Raw genomic sequence first — 18,154 nt, 5'->3', positions numbered from 1 at the left:
GGTCTTCCCTCTGGGCAAAATAAGCTTAGAGAGGAAAACACCTGGTTAAGAAGGGCAATTATCAGTTAGAGAGCTGTCACAAACCATGCATAGCTCTGTGGAATGTCTACCTCACATACAATCAACGATGAAAGCATATTTGTTGCCCTGTAGGTCTTGTCATGAATAAAGTCTCTGTCATTAGTTTCTCAAGAGCAACAGTCTCCAATCTCAGAGGGTGCTATCAGTTTTTTTTTTTCTACTCAGCAAAATCATCAAAAAGCATCAATGTTTATAGGTTTTAATGATGAGAGACTCATATAAAGTTTAAATCATTATGGGCAATCAAATTTATTAGTATTGACAAAAAACAAACAAAAGAACTACGTCTTGTGCTCATTTTTTACTGTCTGATCAAAGTTTAAATGAGGAATAGGCAAGTAGATTTATTGTATAACTGTGTATTTCTTAGAAATTAAGAAGCTTCTTTCTGTGAAGATTTGCTGCTTTGATAGTGAAACTGATAGCAAAAGTTTTATCATTTGCATTCCTTTTTATAGCTCTCAATTTTACAGTGTTGATAATCCTCATCTGAACAATTGTAAATCAACACCACCTTCTTCTAATCTGATTCCACCCTCTTGATAAAACTAACACAGTGATGAAGCAAATCTTTGATAAGATAATACGATTCCATCACTTTAACCCTTTATCGGATGCTAAAACATATCTAAGACTCTCTTACTGTGCCTACGTGTTGGACACAGAAATGTGACAGCCAGTATTGAACAGGAGTTTTGTTCAAATTACTGTTTAGATTGAATCAGCTCTGTCTGCCGTCTCCTTGAGTGAGGCCAAGGCAGGAGAAATAATGTAATTTTGTCCTCATTAATTGAATCCTCAAGTATGGCTACATGAAAAGGATAACACTGTATTGATTGTTGCTACAGGTATTGTTTTCCTTCAATAAAAATTGTATGGCATATTAAATGTTGAGCATGCCTTCATTGTTTGTCTGAGAGATGGGAGAAAATTAACACTTTATATGACAGAATGAAGGAAAAACAATACAGGGATATGTGTTGTCACTGAAAGGTGATTAACTGTGACCATACTTACAAGTAACTTCTGGGCAGCGTAGCTTGGACAAATTAATTACCTGCCACTATGACTTATTGTTTTTGAAGAAACCTGCTCTATGAGAGGAGGACACACTGCATTTCCCCATGAACACAAATACCAGTCATTACAAGCAAAATTACTGCATATGATGTGGTCTAACTTCTGATTCTTATGCTGCTTGGTTAATTTGAACAATTAATTTCACTGTTAGGGAAAAATAGCTGTATTTGTCACTTCTTAGAGAATCATTTCTTTCTGTACTGTATGTTGTATCAACAGGGGAAACATCTCTCTCTCTTTGCCCTTCATTTATGCATCCTAGCAAGGAGTCAAGTTTGTAATGAAGTTGTTTGTCTAAATTCCCTCATTAAGCAAAAAAAAATACTGCTGCTTTTTCCTTTGTGTTATGATATTTATAATTCTTGTCATGGCAGAATGCAGCCTGGCAAACCGTGTTAAGAGTGTTTTAAGCTGCAGCAGGCAGGCGGCATGCTGGGGCAGATAGAGGGACCTGACCCTGAGGCTCTGAGGAGGGACAGGTCATGATCAACAGAGGTCTCACCTCTCCCAAAGGACACTCTGGAGGATGGGTGCGAATAGGGATCTGTGTCTTTTCTAGCATGATTGCATTGTAACTCTCGTACATATTTGATGTTAAGTATGGCAGAAGGGCTAATGGGCCAGTCATTTCATCGGATTAAGACCTGACTATGTGGATCAGTTGTTGTCAGTCTGTCCCATCCACTCTCTAAATAATCAGAAACCTGCTGCAATATGTCCTGTAAAAAGTGAGTTGTGCTCTGCACAGACAGACACGTAAACACTAAGGAATGGTGAGAAGGAAGCAAATTGAAGGTGAAAGCTCAAAAAATCATACAGGGTGTCTCTCCAAGTGTTAAAGATGTGGAGATGTGGAAGCACCTATGTGAGGTTTTGTTACAGTTCTCTGAAGCCCTGTAGCTTGTCGTGAAGCAGCACAGCCTTGGGCACTGAGAATTCATGTCACACACAACAGAATTTGATTAGGCAGGAGATGGTATTACTGCCTGACCTGGTGGGAGGAAGGAAGAGGGTAGTCAAACAGGGGGTAGTGATGGAGAGAAGGGGTGAAGGGGGGATGGGTGGAGGTAGGGAAATGTAGTGCATGTACTGGATGTCAGCACACCAGAGTGGGGGTAAGGTGGAGGGGGATTTTTCAGTCAGGCTTGCAAATGTCTCCCCATGCCCTCTTTCACTTGCCCCAGAAATAAGGAACTAGTCTACCACAGCAACATTTATGATTGAAACTGTGTATGTGCATGGATGTTTAGTCTGTATGTTTGTGTGTTCCAGGGAGACATATGTCATTACAACGGCGCCCTGGTGGCTCCTAACTATATGTTTTCAGGCGCCATGTTTCAAATGGATTTTTGGCGTCTGTTGTTTTATCACATATCCAGTATGCATGGCTCCACTAGCCAACCACATTGATTGTGCCACCTCTTCCTCTCCCCCTATCACTTGATCTCTGTCTTAGTTACCCTAAATCAACCACAGGGGACGTGTCGATGCAAAGCTTTGTGATATCTTGCTCTAAAATGTACAGGACTAAAACAGCTGCTGGTAGAATGTTGACAGTAAAATGATGATAGTGCCAGTCAACTGGAGATGCAGACAAGCCAAAAGTGAAAGAAAGATGCATAAAGAGAGACAGTCATTTAAGCAAAAAGATGAGATTATGTTTGGTTTGGCCTATAGTTTTTAGAGCTGTCATACTTGTTTTCTCGATTAAACAGCTACAATATAATATTGTGATATGACAAAGAGGATATTCTGCAGTTTTTGCCCAGACTTTGGGCTACCCAGTTGTGCTTTGTACTCTGCTAATTGGATGCCACCATCATATGGAGCTGAGCAAGGGTTTATTTTGCATTGAATCCTTTTTACACTTAGCTATAGTGATGGAGTAAGAATTTAAGCATCCCTTGGACATGAGCAGATGCAATCTCGTCTGCCTGACTGACTGCCTCTACCAGTCGGCTTTATGTCTTGTCGCAAGTTTAGCTGCTTTTCTGTCTGTCTCGGTGAGAATTCTTGCAGTGACAAGCTTTCCAGGTGATTGGGTATTCTTATGTAAGAAAGTGTCATAATTGCTCTGCATCTCTGCTTTTTGTTTGGCTTTGCCCTCTCCTCTAGCTAGTCCTTCTCTGAGTTTGTGAATAGTGACTAATAGCATGAAGGACAATGGCATTATTCTGAAGGATGAGCTGCAGCAATTTAATGCTTTCTTAGAAACTTTTTTTCCACTTTTCTTATTATAACCAGAGATGTCAATGTCAATTGCTCAGTTTGGTGAATCAGACTACAGGTTGGCTTCTCGACACTGCACATGCCCTAGGGTCAGGTCAACATCTGGCCAGTGGCTGCAACACTGGCCTAATAACGTTTGACTGTCAATCTACAATCCAAATAAGATTGGGGAGACTTGAGGCTCCCTTTTGGCATCCCCTAAATATTTGCTCTGGGCTATCTGTCCTGACAGCACCACTGTATGACAAATACCCATCATTCACTGATTGCAAATCCTTCTCGACACTCCTCCCCTTTGACAAGAGAGGCAGAAGGGATGGAATATGTGTGTGTGTTTGTGTGTGTGTGGGTGGGTCAGTCTTGATGAACTGAAATGGGGATCCACCTGTCTTATTGTATCCACCCTGTTGTTTAATCGTTCCCTCCCTCATCTCCTTTCCTTAATTTTTCCTTTCTTCCTTTACCTTGGTAAGAAAGGTCTGTCCCATTGACCCCAAGCAAGCTGCCGCATGGGTCATAGAAGTTACTGTAGTCCCGGGAGCTGCAAAAAGTCAGGAGGCTGTGAGTGGAAATGAGATGTGTTACTGATAGGATCAGCTGCATATTAGAAAATAATAACCACAGGAATGAGGTAATTACCAACAGGGAATGATATAACAGTATATAGATGTCTACTTGACAAACTGAGCTTCACTTGGACTCTTTGTTTGACTTTGTTTTCATTGTTTTTACACGTTAGCTGTGCAAAGGGAAGTTTTTCCAAGAAAAGTAATAATAAGAGAGAGAAAAGCCAGGTAAAAAATAGCACTACACTGCTTCTCTGAAGGAGGGGGGTCTCCATAGCAGCAGATGTATTGCAAGGGGAAAAAGTGTGTTTGAGTTTCTGTGTTATTTAACAATAAATCTGATCATTTATCAAATGCAGTTATAAAAGCAGTCTCCTTAAAAAAAAATAGTGTTTGTACAATGACAAAAAGTCATGCTATGTGGGAGAATGTGGCATGTTAATATTGACTGTGCCATACTGTGAAAACAGGGCTCCATGTGTGCCATAGTGACAGGGGTGGCTCTCTGCCCACTGAATATTTCATTATCTGAAAAGCCTCAAAGAGGAGGGAGGTGTAAAATGTGAGATGGTGAGAATGGGAGAGACAGGGAGGACCTTTCAATGTGCAAATGCTATCTATGTTAGCTCTCAGTAAAAATTTAGTCCCTCAGGCTGCTGAGCTGAACTGGACTTCAGCTTGTGTTGAATCAGCATGAGCATACACCCAGCTGTCACCCATTATTTTGTATTAGTATGCTTTGATACAGTTTCTGTAATCACAATCTGTAGAATTCCAGGTGCTGATGTTAACTTAATTATTGCTATTGGCAATATGCTGAAAGTCTTTTGATGTTGATCCCTCCCTTTGTCTGAAACATCCTTCCATAAGATTTTCCGTGTTGTAATGTATTGCTAGGACCACGGCGAATGCTAACACTTAAACAAGTAAAACAGTGGCAACCTTGTCAGTGCTTTTTCTGTGCATTTTTCTGAGAGTGAGACAGGCAAAAAAGAGAAGGAAGCCTGTATTTAAGACCTTGAATGCCAGGAATGTCGCCCCTGTTTGGGGAGAGAGACAACATTTCTCAAGGACTCTTCAAAAAAGTTTTCCTTGTCCAGTTACACCTCTCCCCTTTCCACCCCTCAACCACCTGGAACACACAGGCTCTAAATTTAAATTCAGTCTGCAGGCCCTGCTTGCATAAATGTGCATTTACTGTCCACAATCTCTGCATCTTATGTATGACTTGAGTACTGATGCGATAGAGCCAAGTGGAGCATTTGGAGAAGGGTAATATATATATATACGTGTGTATGCCAGCTTGCAGGGAGGCCCTACGACCCACGAGTGTATGGCAGGGGGATGTAACTTTGCATACTAATTTCACAGTCAGCAACCACCGTGCAATATATCTAGAAAAGTGTTTTTCTATGATGTGTCTTCAAAGATGCTGTAGAGGAACGTTTTGTGGCATGAATATGTAGATGAAATGAAAACCTTGGGAGAGGAAGGGAGTCATTCACAGCAACAGCACAAGCCTTTTACAGTAAGCGAGGGCAAGACATTGGGCGCCAAGAGGGGAAGAGGCAACAAGAAGGGAGGAAAAGGGAAAGAAGGGAAGGGGATAGAGTGGAAATACAATAATGGGAGGCTCTCTTCTCATGAACTACTTTTTCCTGTTAGCATCAGTCAGCTTTCTCTCCCCCCAGTCATCTCTACAGTTTGTGATAATGGTGCTTTTAACTTAGGCAGTATGTGGGCTTCAATTATTTACCTGAGTGACGTTTTGTATTCTTTACTTTTTACTGTCAACCTATTGAATAAAGCATAGTTGCATAAGGGTCTGTGATGAAAGTTTAGAAAAGGTAAAGAAAAGAAGTAAACTCATTACCAGAGACTGGCTGACCTGTATATAAATGAATGTAGTGCATTTATGTCTATGTATCTATCAGTCTTTCTTCTGGAGCCAAGCTAAAGGAAGGTTAGCTTGATGGATGCATCCTGACATGCACACAGCCTGGGATGTCAGCTCTGTGCATGTATCTGTGTGAGTGTCTCCCCATGTGTGTGTGTGTGTGTGTGTGTGGGCAGGCAGGCCAGCCAAGTGCAGTTCAACAGAGCAGAGGGCGGATAGGCAAGTGGGAGGGGTGCACTAGCCTGGCCCCAGCGTCCTAGTTTGAAGGGGGTTTTGCTGGCAGAGGGGTGGTAAGGAGGGGTTTCATGGTGAGGCTGGATGAGGTGTAGGGGTTGGCTGGGCTGGCAGAGGGGATTGGTGAAAGAGCTGAGGTGTAGGGGTTGGGATGGGGTGGAAGAAGAAAGACCTCATTCATAAGTCGTGCCATCTCTGGCTCCCAAGGGGACTGAGGCTCATCAATGACCAAGCCAGCTGGGAGGATGTCAGCATGCATACTCTCTCCCACTCTCCCCATCCCACCCTCCCTCCTTCTTTTGTCAAGGACCAGTTCTGTCGGAGGCTTCAGCCAGAACACTGAGGTCTCTTATGCAGTTGGGTCTCCTTTCAAAACTAATGAAAGCCCTTGGCCAGCCAGTTGTTTGCACGCCGTTGTGCTGTATGTGACATGTATGGACTGGGGCAAGAAGTCTGTGGAAGCCATGCAAGCTGGAGATGAGCTAGGTGGTGCACAGGTCATAGGGTGATAGGTTGGCACTGTTAGCTGAATGTGGCATATTCAGCTGAAGAGTACCATAAACTAAATGTTGTATTTACCCAACCTACTATTGGGACACTGTTACCACAGAAGGAAATACAATCCCCTAATTTTCCTTTAGCACCATCATGAGGTTCACTTGTGCTTAACACTAAAATGTCTCAAAAACTGAAATGTGGTAAGATGCAATAATGTGGAAGAAGTTTGATATTAGCATGACAGCAAGTTTTTATTTTTTTAAATCAAAACCCTGTAAAATTATTAATATTCCTGGCTTGTTTTTTTATTTGAATTTTTCTTTAAAGAAAATATGACTTATGGCTAGTTTAAAGACATACAGTACGCAGCACTGAGTGCTAACTTGGCTTTTCTCAGCACAAGATATGGTTACCATTTACAGACTAAAGCATATGTTGAAATGTCAATGTTTTCTTTTGCCACCTCACAGTGAATAACATGACAGAGGCTTTACATCTTATCTTTGACTTACAAGCACACAAGCTAGATGGACTACAATTTAGAATATTTTCACCTTTTTTTTGTTTTTAAGGTCATAGTTAAGTCCAAAACTCCCAAATATTCGTTTCTAGTTCTTAAGAACCAATATTGTCACAGCTAAGCATCTAGTTGCTTGTATGTTGTTGTTATGTTATGTTGTAATCTGAAATAGAGAGGAACTATGACAGTTTTGCAATTCAGCATCTGTGACTGAAGAAATCCTACATGCATTAATTATCATCTGTTGTATGCTGCTTTTTTGGAGAGGAAAGCGGGACAGGAAAAGGAGTAAGGTTTGTGAGCTGTGCAGATGTGTGCGCTGTTTATCGCTGACAGTGAAAGGCCTGCATCAGCAGCAGCTGTAGGTCGCTTTGCATGCAATGGCAGAGGTGCATTGGTAGGGACAGATTTGCATTTGTGGTTTCATATCACGAGCAACAACATTACTCCCTCTCTCTCTTCCTTCCTCTCTTTCTCTTTCTGTGTTTCGCTGATCTGGAAGAGCTTTCTGTGAGAAGCAGAGGGGCACCGAGAACAGCCCTGAATAGAGCATTGAAGCATAACCGGAAAAGGTTTTGGCTGAAACTGATCTAAGCACAGCATCAACTCCAGCAAATCTCCAAATCAAACAGGGACAAAGCTCATGTTATCGTCACAAACAGCTACACATGCATGCATAGAGAGACATGAATGAAAGCTAAACAAACAGCACAAATTTCTGTTTAGAACAGAAAGATTTGTTGATGCCGGCTGTTACAGAAGCCTCCATGATATCACAGTTAAGTTTAGCTCTTTTTCTTTGCTTGTTTGAGTGAGTATGAAAGATATATAAAGACTGTGTAAAAACTGTAAAGTTGAAGGTCCTGCAAGTATCCACAGTACACAGAACATCTGATAGAAGGGTTTAAAGGGTTTCCGACATCTTTCATGGTCACTTTAGATGTGCAGTGCTTCCTAAAACAATCATATATTGTGAGAAAGGCCTCAAACATATTCAAACAGACTCATATTCATGCAAATCAGGGGGTATATGTTTTGTATTCTTTCCATTGGGATATGGAAATCCTATTTAGATGACAAATGCATCACAGACTCACTAGGCTACCATACTGTTTTCATTATATGGTAAAAAAAAATGCCGTGGCAGTAATAATGTCATTTTACCGCCCGCTTCTGCTGTCAAACTCTGAACCAACACTATGATAAGCAAATGGCTGAAATAACAATTGATGATACAGAAACATAAAGAAAATATAACACTCACATTTCTGTATATTGTGCTGTAGTTTTCCTGTAGATTTAGTCATTATACAGTTTTTAGATGGTTTGACTTAACTGGAGAATGTGCCTATGGATTCCCTGTCAAGTTTGCATAAGCTTATCTTTTACTGAAAGTAAAAGAAATACAGATGTGCCATGTCTGATAGTTACTGCGTTTTTGGTGTATTTTCTTCTCTGTGTGTTGGTTCTCTTATTTACATGGTTTTTTGTTTTGTTTTTTCCCCTTGGCCTGTCCAGCATTATGGCAGCAGAATTGTAATCTGAATACCTTTTATGCCAAACAGATTTGCTTTGCCAAGGGAAGCTTTATGAATGTAAAGCTCCCCTTGATGACCATCAACTGCTTATTTATTTATTTCTGTTACAATATTTCACATGTAATAGTGCCGAACCGGACCGGGGGACAGGGAAAGAGGAAGAGCAACGAAGAAGAAACAGAACAGAAATGGAAAGAAAACCAGACAACCAGCTGCTACACCTGTAAAAACAAAACAGAAGACAATCCACGGCCTCTGTGGGGAATGCAGCCTTAGCGCCACCAGGAGCACCTGAAAGCAGACAAGCAGAGAAAAAAACAAACACACAAACAAACAAAAACAAGCACAAGTAGCAGCAATCGCATACAACACAACTATATAGATTACCTGAAACCACAGGATAACACATCAACTGCTTAGCGAGCATGCTACTGGGCTAATGAATGTGTGTGCGTGTCCTACATGATAACCGTGCTTAGTTATGAGTGTATAAGTGTACAGGGCCACAATCCACAGCCCCCCCAAGCAATCAGAAGCAGGCAGAGAGGGCCACAAGACCCAGGCCACCAGCAGCTCAACGGAGCACAGGACCCGGGAAGCCCACCGCAGGGACAACCATGCATCCACCCAGAAGACTGTAGAGGAAGTCCCCGGACAGAGCCCCCATAAGCATAGGGCAGAGGCCCCCTGGGAACCAGGGGCAACAGCCCACCGACCCCACCAGGCCCCAGCCACCCAAACATGGGCCATGCACCGGACCCAGGCCCCAGGAGCCCGAGTGCCCCCAAAACCCCGGCAGAGGCCCCACCCAATACCCGAGAGGGCCAAGCGCCCCAGACAGCCAAAGTGGGCCAGCGCATGCCCCAGTGCCCCTGACCAAGAGCCCCGGGAGTCAAGACGTGCCCACAGATGGGTGAAGCCGTGAGCAGCAGGGAGAGGCAACACTCCCCCCCCCCCCCCCATCAGGAACAGCACAAGCTGCCCAGAGGACAGTGTTATTTACATTTATTTACATGTGTCTAAAGCGGATATTGCTTCTCCTCTCTCATGTCTACAATGAAACTCGCCAGCCTAACAAGCTGTTAAAGGATGATCACGCTGACTCTGGTCCTTTTATCTATCATTTTCCTTGTATAGACCTTGCTGTTCCCTCTGATATCACTTCCCTACCAGGCTGCTTCTTTGGGATTCTTTTCACAGATGTCTCAGCTCACTGCGTATGATGTTTACTTTGTATTGGTGTGTAATGGTGACCTAAGATACTGTTTCTAGAGTGTTGTCTTGGTGTCTGTTTGATTGATGCCCTTTAGACCCCCAGCAACCACCTTATGCGGCGTGTAAAGCACTGTTCTCCCCTCATTTGCTTTATTTGTGTCTCTCTTGCAAGTGTTTCACTTGCTTATAATTTCTACAGCTTCTCATTGTCCATACTTGTGATGCCCTCTGCCTTTACACATTACCCATGTCTGACTGCACAAACAATCACCCTTGCCCTGTTGTCCTTTTACCCAGCAAGCAAGAAATAGGGAGCAGGGGGCTATTGTTGCAATTTTTCTTTTGACTATTTGGATTTTTTCCATTCATATACCTCCAACTCCTGCAGGTCCATAATGTCCTGTAGCATCATCCCCCCCATGCTGTTTCCCACATTCTCTCTCTCTGGTATGTACAGTTCCAGTTAGCCTCAGGCCAGACCCCCTTTTTTCATGACCAGAACCCTGCCAGAGCCTGCCAAGGCCTGAGGGGGGTGGGTTACCATGGTCACAGCAATCAGCACTGTGAACTTGAAACTTTCCAATATCTGCCTTGAGCTCCTTTGAATTATGTCATGCTGTTTATGTATATTACAAATGGATAGATGGGGATTTCACTTTCTGCACTCAGCCTCGATTAGATATTTTGGATATAAGTGAGTGAATCTTAGCAAGATGAAAATTGTTAGACCAAAGACTTCCCCCTCCTGTGGTGATGGCAGTCAGAGAATCTCTTAGAGGTGCTTTGAGTAGTTAGCAGATTTTCTCTGTTGTTGGCTATTTTAAGCCCCATCAGAGGTGTGAAAAAATTATATTAGTATTTCTGACAGGACATAAAGTTTGTTTAAGTATTGTTTAAGACTTCAGTATTTTTTGTCAAATGATATATTAATTATTTTCTACAAATAGAATTGTCTTTAATTAGTGTTTGCGAATGTGTCTTTGTGTGCATGTAGAGATATGAACGACTTGTTTTGAAATGAAGTATTCACAGTTGTAATCTAAATGCAGCTGATCATTTGCTTTTTTAAAGTTCAGATGATTGTTTCCATGTTGCGTTTTTTGGTATTGCAAACATACCCTGCTATTTAATTTTTCCCCAAGTTTGAGTAACAAAAACAGCAATTTATTCTCCTGCATGGCTATGAGCACATTAGAAACAGCCTAAAAAGAAACATAAAAACGAAACTTCCTTCTAACTTCTGCTTTGGTGAGAATAATTGTCAAAGAGAGATTAATGTTAAGACAACATAATAGCTTTCAGCCATTGTAGATTAATTGAAATGACTCTCTTGGTGAAAAACTGTAGTTTATGAGCAAATATGTGTGCCTACTTTATGCTTCTAATTAGTATTGAATTTTGAATGTTGCCCAAATTGTTGAACAGACTGCAGCTCCCTTTTATAAGCAGCATGAATTGTTTCCACTTCTGGCCTATGTGCATCACAGTAGACTACTTTCCATGAACCCATATGAAGTATGAAGAAAAAGCTACCCAGAAAACCTTTGTAGAGATATTGACAAAGACAATATAAAGTTTAGTCACAGTTGCTATATGGCAGTTCATGCAGATTAGGCTAAAGCATGGTAAGATGAAAACATCTTATCACTAACACCACTGTGTTTTCTATATCCACAGAGCTCCAGAGATCATCCTCGGCCTGCCGTTCTGTGAGGCCATAGACATGTGGTCGCTTGGTTGTGTAATAGCTGAGCTCTTCTTGGGATGGCCCCTCTACCCTGGAGCCTCAGAGTATGATCAGGTAGCACATGATGTGTACTTTCAAACTCTTTCCAATCTATGTTGGGTATTAGAATAACCCTGAGTTAATGTATGCACAGTTTTTTTATGTGTATGAATTTGTGTGTGTCTCTTTGTGAATGTGTATATCTGAGTGTGCTGGGATGCTTCTCCCTGAAATCCCCCTGACAGCCTATGGTGATTCTTGCGGAGCCTCTCTGTTTATGTGAACAGATGCTACAGAGCCACTTGTCCAATTAGTGCAGCCCCTGTGCTCCAGAGCAAGACATTGTCGCATTGCTCTCTCTCTATCAGTCAGATGGGGCTCAGTGGGAAAACATTGAGCAAGTTGCGCTCCATCTCTCAAGAAGCTTGTCTGATTTTGCACAAGCTCAGAAACTTTGCGTGTTTCATTTGCTATTCTCAAATCAGTCTAAGACCAGTAAGCCAAGGTCCTGTTTGGGTGCAATGCTTATTTTAATCATATAAGTCTGTAGAAGTTAACATCAACCTGGATTTTTAAACTGTTAAGAGAGCATCCGCTCTAAAGCTTTGCTTTTTGTCACGAGCAGGGAAGCTTCACTGTCCTCCTCAATAAAATGCATCTTATGTGGAAAATCTCATGTGCAAGTTTCCACTTCTGTTTTGCAGATCCGGTACATCTCACAGACGCAGGGTCTGCCTGCAGAATATCTCTTAAGTGCAGGGACGAAGACCACCAGGTTCTTCAACAGAGATCCAGACTCAACCTATCCACTCTGGAGACTTAAGGTACAGTTTGAATGATACAGAGGGATGCACAGACACACATATGATTTACGCTGGTGGTATAAACTACATCCTTGCAAGAGCAGAAGATATTTCACAAGCTAAGCTTTGCCAGTAAAAGCTGTAGTTTAGGTCCCAGAGACTGCAAAAGTAATGCAAAGGGGAAATATTACAGAAATGAATATGTACATATAAAGATGGTGAAAAAAAAATAGATAAATAAATTGATGTCTATTAGGTGATAAAGAAAATCAAAATTCAATTAATAGGGGTATTGAAACAAAATGTAAAAAAAAAAACAGAAGAAAATTAAACTAGAAATTTCTGTTACACTTAAACCAATCGGTGTCTACATTTATTCTAAACACATCTTTTTATTTATTGGTATGTCAGTTCAATTACTAAGCCATTTATATCTTTCTGTTTATTTCTAATATTGGCAGTTCCAGCAACATATGTGAGACACATGGTGAGAGTGTAATGAGATCTAAATTGATCTGTGTAACCTCCTAATACCGCCCCTCTGTGTAGGCAACTAAATAAGGAGAATTTACTTTAATTGAACTTTTGTATGCCACACAGAGATTGTGCATATTTAATTATTGACTGCACTGAATAGCAAACACTGATGACTCTCTGCAGGATATGATGATGTTTTCATGTTATCTACTCCGTCTTTATCTGTTTTTATCCATCATGGCTCAATTTTCTTTTTTCACGTATACGGACACATCTGTTTCTTATTAATCCCAGTAACATACCACAGCAGCTGACAGCCAATAATTGGGAATGGGCTTTTAATAGAGACATACAGTATAGTAATATCAAGTATACTTGCTCCAAAGTCAGGCAGATTGGCTTGTTTTAGTATTTGTCAGGAATATGTTAGAGACCTTCCTGAAGCTTTTACTTACATTTTCTGTTTTGTTTTTTTTATTTCTCAGATCTCTCTGAAATATCTCTCTAAGTGCTTTTGATTCCACTATAATTAGTGTTGGCATGAGTTTTGGAGGGAACACACAGATATTGATTTGTGACTTGCTTTTGACTTGTTCTCTTTATTAGTGCTGTAACTCTTCAAGATCTTCTAATGTATACTATGTGCTAAATCAAGGTCCTGAACACTTTTTTTCCCCTTTGGAGAGTGACTGCTCAGCTTTAATTTGACCTTACCATGTGTTTCCATGTAACAGCAGCTGTGTTGTGTTGCTGACTGTAATTAAAGATACTGAGTGTTAAGTCAGGAAATTTTTATAGTCCGATCAGCACAGAAATGTTTAGTGTAAAGCTGCATCTGTTGAAACACAAGAATGACATGTTTATACCTGTCAGGTACATGTGTGTCCAGGGGCAGCAATGCAAAACTGGTGTATAGTCTGCATATTGTTGCAGTGTCTGTGTGATATAGTGTGCTCTACCATATACAGTCTCCCCCCATCTTTCTTAGTTGGATGAGTATTTGTGAGCTATCCCAGGGTTGCTCACAGGGTAAGCTGAGGTCTGCTGCATATCAACAACGAGAGGCTATAATGAGCCAAATGTAAATAGTCCATTTCCAGAGGGAATGAATGATGGGATTTTAGAGGAACATCTGCTTTTTGTCTCCCGCAGACTCCAGAGGACCACGAGGGTGAAACAGGGATCAAGTCCAAGGAAGCTCGCAAGTACATCTTCAACTGCTTGGATGATATGGCACAGGTACAATGTTACAGTATCACAAATCACAACACTTCCCTGCCCACAAATCCAACAGCAGATGCATTATTTGCTTTTGCTCTGTCTTTTGCTTCAGTCGCATCTGCCTGACTCATATTTGAAGCTTCTTTTATGGGACTGTTCAGGTTCAGGGCCAGTTTGATTCATCACATCCAGAGAATTATCTATCAAATATTTGAAATCCTTTTAAATATTTATCCCTGCCAAGGTCTGATCTCCAGCTGAAGTGTAGCTCCACTGATACATAGAATTATACAGACAGAAATTAAAGCAGCTGTTCAGTGAAATCCCTGCTAAACTCAGCTGCTACTCTTCATTTTGCTTAACCGCGATCTAATAACTTACAGACAGATGAAGTGAACATGTGGTGTGGCTGGTTGACAGGTTTGATATGTAAAGTTTGTTTTCTTATTTAAGCTGCAGTGAATATTGTGAATATCTGGAGTACATGTAAGCAAAGTAAGGGAAAAGCCACAAAATGCAATACCCCCCCTTTCACTCAGAAGCGTAATTAAACATACAGTACAGTGTGTGTACACGTTCCAAAAAGTTCCAACTTGCACAGTTTTGTGCGCACCATCTTGTGTCTTGATTACTCAGCTGCTTAGCCCTTTCCCTGCAGCCCTGGATGTCACATATCTGCTTCCTCACATAACTGCAAGAGGTGATGTTATGTTAAATGATGTATATATATAGTAAAGCATCATCCCTGAACACATCCGTATGTAATGTTTCCTTCCCCTGTGATTCAGAATGAATTCATTACTCCACGATGGGAAAGTTCTCCTGTAACCATGACATTTTCGGATGTGCCTGACAGTGAGTGATTGTCAGTGTTGTTTTTTACGCCCTCACTTGGTTCTTTGGGCAGATGCCGGTGCCGGTGATGAAGAATGACAGTTTTTTTTCCCAAGGTTCCTCAAATGTGTGACAGTCCTCCTGTCATCATGCTCCATGATCAATCTCCCAATAATGGTTTGCCAACAGATAAGATTTAGGCGAGTGAATTTCTTCCTTTGGAACATGGTCATTTTGACTGCCAACAAGCAGAAGCCTCTGGAAACTATCCAAGTGGATACACAACACGTGTAGCTACTTAAATGATGCAGACAATTATGGATGTCCATAGTGCCCAGGGCCACTGTCAGGCCAGTCTGGAATAACATGTAGTCAGTTGGGACGAGATGGTATCACTTTCTGGATTGTTGAATTTACAGTTACCGCACACACACACACACACACTCACGTAGACACACACACACATGCATGAAGCACACAGTTTAATGAAACCAACCTGCACCGGTATGATATCCCCTGGGTCATCTGTCTTCTATGCTTCAAGCTCTGTGTCCTGTCTTCCTCTATAGCAGCCAGGCTCAGTTTACAACAAAAACACAGAGGAGGTACAGCAGAGCTGCACAGGCTTAATGTGGGAGAAAACTGCCTGTTTTACCCCATCTCACTGTCCTGACCACATAAACAAGCCAGCATTGTGGACATCTGTCTCTGCGTGTATAATGGATGATATAGCTTAAGGCCCACAAGACAGAGGGGCTGGGTGCCAGGAAGAGATAATGAATCTCCTTTCAGTCTTGGGAAACGTGTGGAGGCTTTAGAGTATATCTAATTTGAGTAAATCACACACCAACTTACAGTAAATACCAGACCCTGCTACGGGCTTGATGTGGATGGAAGGAAGGCCAGAACTGTACTCGCTTTGAGTCCTTTAGTATCCAAACTGATGGGAGTGAAGCCATGGCAGGAGGTGCAGCATGGTCTTTATCCCATCTTTCTTTTATGATGTGCACTTATTTTCTTGTCTGCTACTTCACCTCCTACTGAGAAATAAAGTGTTAAAGTTGTAGGTACATTTTGTGGGATTATGTAGAAGGCAGGCCTACATACTACATGTCGTTCTCCTCATTACCTAAAGCATAGTCTGATTTGTCCCTCTGCTTGAGATCTGCCAGTCGTGCTCCTCACAGCACATGACATGACAAGCAAGACTGACCATGTGATTTAAAGTCCCTTGTTTTTATGTGTTTTCTCTGCCAGTTTCAGAGTTTTCAGAGAGAAGATAGCTTCTCTAACCGAGTCACATATCTTAATTCAATATATGGCATTTCCAAGCTTATTAATTCAGATTTTTGCGGTGTCTAGCTTTGTACATTTCTCCAAAGTCATCTCCACTAGAAGAGGACAGTGTGATTATTTTTCAACTCATTCTGCAGATTATTCATTTATCAAAACCAGCGAGCAGAGAGGAGTGGTTACAGAACCTGAATAACCTGCAAATAACTTGCATATGGAAGAGGATTGAATCAGATTTGCTGTGTTGACTGGCAGCACATCTGATAGACCCTGGGGCAGGCCTACAGATAAGCATTGCGTCTTTATGAAAAACAGGCCTGCTTCCACTGCACAACAGTCACTATAAACAAGACTGCCTGTCTGTATCCACAGTCTCAGCCCTGCTGACAATTTGCTTGTTTGCTGAAGACCGGACTTGCCATATCATGACCTTGTCCCATTTCCTCCATTTGTCACCAGACATGTCAACACTAAAAGTTGCTCTAAACACACCAGAATTAGTGCACTGCATAACAAGTCAGGCATTGCTACTGTTTGTACCTCTGCATTAAGGCAGAAATGTGCTGCTTTGCCCATTATTTATCCACGGCCTAAGCCACAATGTTTATCACAGATGAAACAACATGATGTTTCAAGGCAGCTTCCCAGAATTGCCTCAGAATATATTTAGGTTGAGTTGCCCTGTCAGCTTTTTCAGAGCTGCTTGCAAAATGATGTCCTGTGTGAAAAGGCTTTTTAGTGAATAGCCAATGGCAGTGTTTATTGGGTTTGCAGTTTTTGTTTGTTTTCACATTTCAGGAACAGGGAAAAATCTCAGTGAAGGCGTCAGGAGATATTTCAAGTGGTGCTATGGATGCAAGTGCAAATGTTTATAATAACACTAAGGTGCAAGGTTATCACTAGGCTCTGTGACACACACTCTGACACCCTAACTTATGAGGCCTTGTGTGTATTAATAGATCCCTCCATGGGAATAGGCTGTGGGAGAGATTTTTCTGAAATGAGAATGAAAGACTTTGAGTGTTTAGCGACTGAAGAAGTGTTTGAAATGCTAAAATGTGCATGTGTTTGTTTTCTGCCTTTAGGTGAACATGACGTCAGACCTGGAGGGGAGCGACATGCTGGCAGAGAAGGCTGACAGGAGGGAGTTCATTGATTTGTTAACCAAGATGCTGACCATCGATGCAGACAAGAGGATCACCCCTATCGAAACGCTCAACCACCCCTTTGTTACCATGTCACATCTCCTCGATTTCCCACACAGCACACAGTATGTGCTCAACAGTTGCTGTTTGTATATTTACAAGTGCTTTGACAGTCATCAGACACAGCATTCACTCCTTCTCTGTCTCTTTCACCTTGTGCGTTTGCAGTGTAAAGTCATGCTTCCAAAATATGGAGATCTGCAAGCGTCGTGTCAACATGTATGACACAGTCAACCAGAGCAAGACACCCTTTATCACCCATGTGGCCCCCAGCACCTCCACCAACCTTACCATGACCTTCAACAACCAGCTGAACACTGTGCACAGCCAGGTAAGAGTGAAAAAAGAAATTCATTCATCAGTGTGCTGTGGGGCAACCACTTCTGTGCGGATGGAAGTATGTAAATGGGTTAGCTGTGGTTTATTGAATTTGCATGGCAGGTTTCAATGAATTTATTACCATGAAGATGATATGCTGTATATAAAAACGTGCTGTGTTTTAACAGCTTCACCATAAACAAGTATGCACGTATGTCAGAAAGTCAAAACTATGAACAATGCAACAATTTTGTTTTGTCAGTGGTTAAACAGCTTAGCAGCCTGTTTGTGCCTTTTTGTGTTTTTTGCTATCCATTGTTTGTCTGCATGTCTCCAAGATTCCTGGCCTGCCTCTCTGCCTTAGTACATGTAGATCTGTCTGCCTTCATTTCAGTCTGTGCCCCAGGTCCTGTGGGATT

The 18,154-nt window shown here is 41.7% G+C and overlaps 1 protein-coding gene across 3 annotated transcripts in view; it reads left to right on the top strand.

Annotated features, from left to right (window-relative positions):
• Window positions 1-18,154, top strand: part of hipk2 (homeodomain interacting protein kinase 2) — a 67,598-nt gene that overhangs the window by 34,324 nt on the left and 15,120 nt on the right. For all 3 annotated transcript variants that reach the window (XM_072385433.1, XM_072385435.1, XM_072385434.1), the window contains exons 3-7: window positions 11,536-11,659; window positions 12,289-12,408; window positions 14,017-14,103; window positions 17,298-17,482; window positions 17,586-17,748. In XM_072385433.1, coding sequence (XP_072241534.1) covers window positions 11,536-11,659; window positions 12,289-12,408; window positions 14,017-14,103; window positions 17,298-17,482; window positions 17,586-17,748 — 679 coding nt within the window. The remainder of the gene's footprint in view (window positions 1-11,535; window positions 11,660-12,288; window positions 12,409-14,016; window positions 14,104-17,297; window positions 17,483-17,585; window positions 17,749-18,154) is intronic.

Source organism: Leuresthes tenuis, unplaced genomic scaffold, assembly GCF_036924035.1.
Source record: "Leuresthes tenuis unplaced genomic scaffold, fLeuTen1.0.hap1 SCAF_5, whole genome shotgun sequence".
Lineage (NCBI taxonomy): Eukaryota > Metazoa > Chordata > Actinopteri > Atheriniformes > Atherinopsidae > Leuresthes > Leuresthes tenuis.
This window is presented reverse-complemented; position numbering and strand designations above follow the sequence as displayed.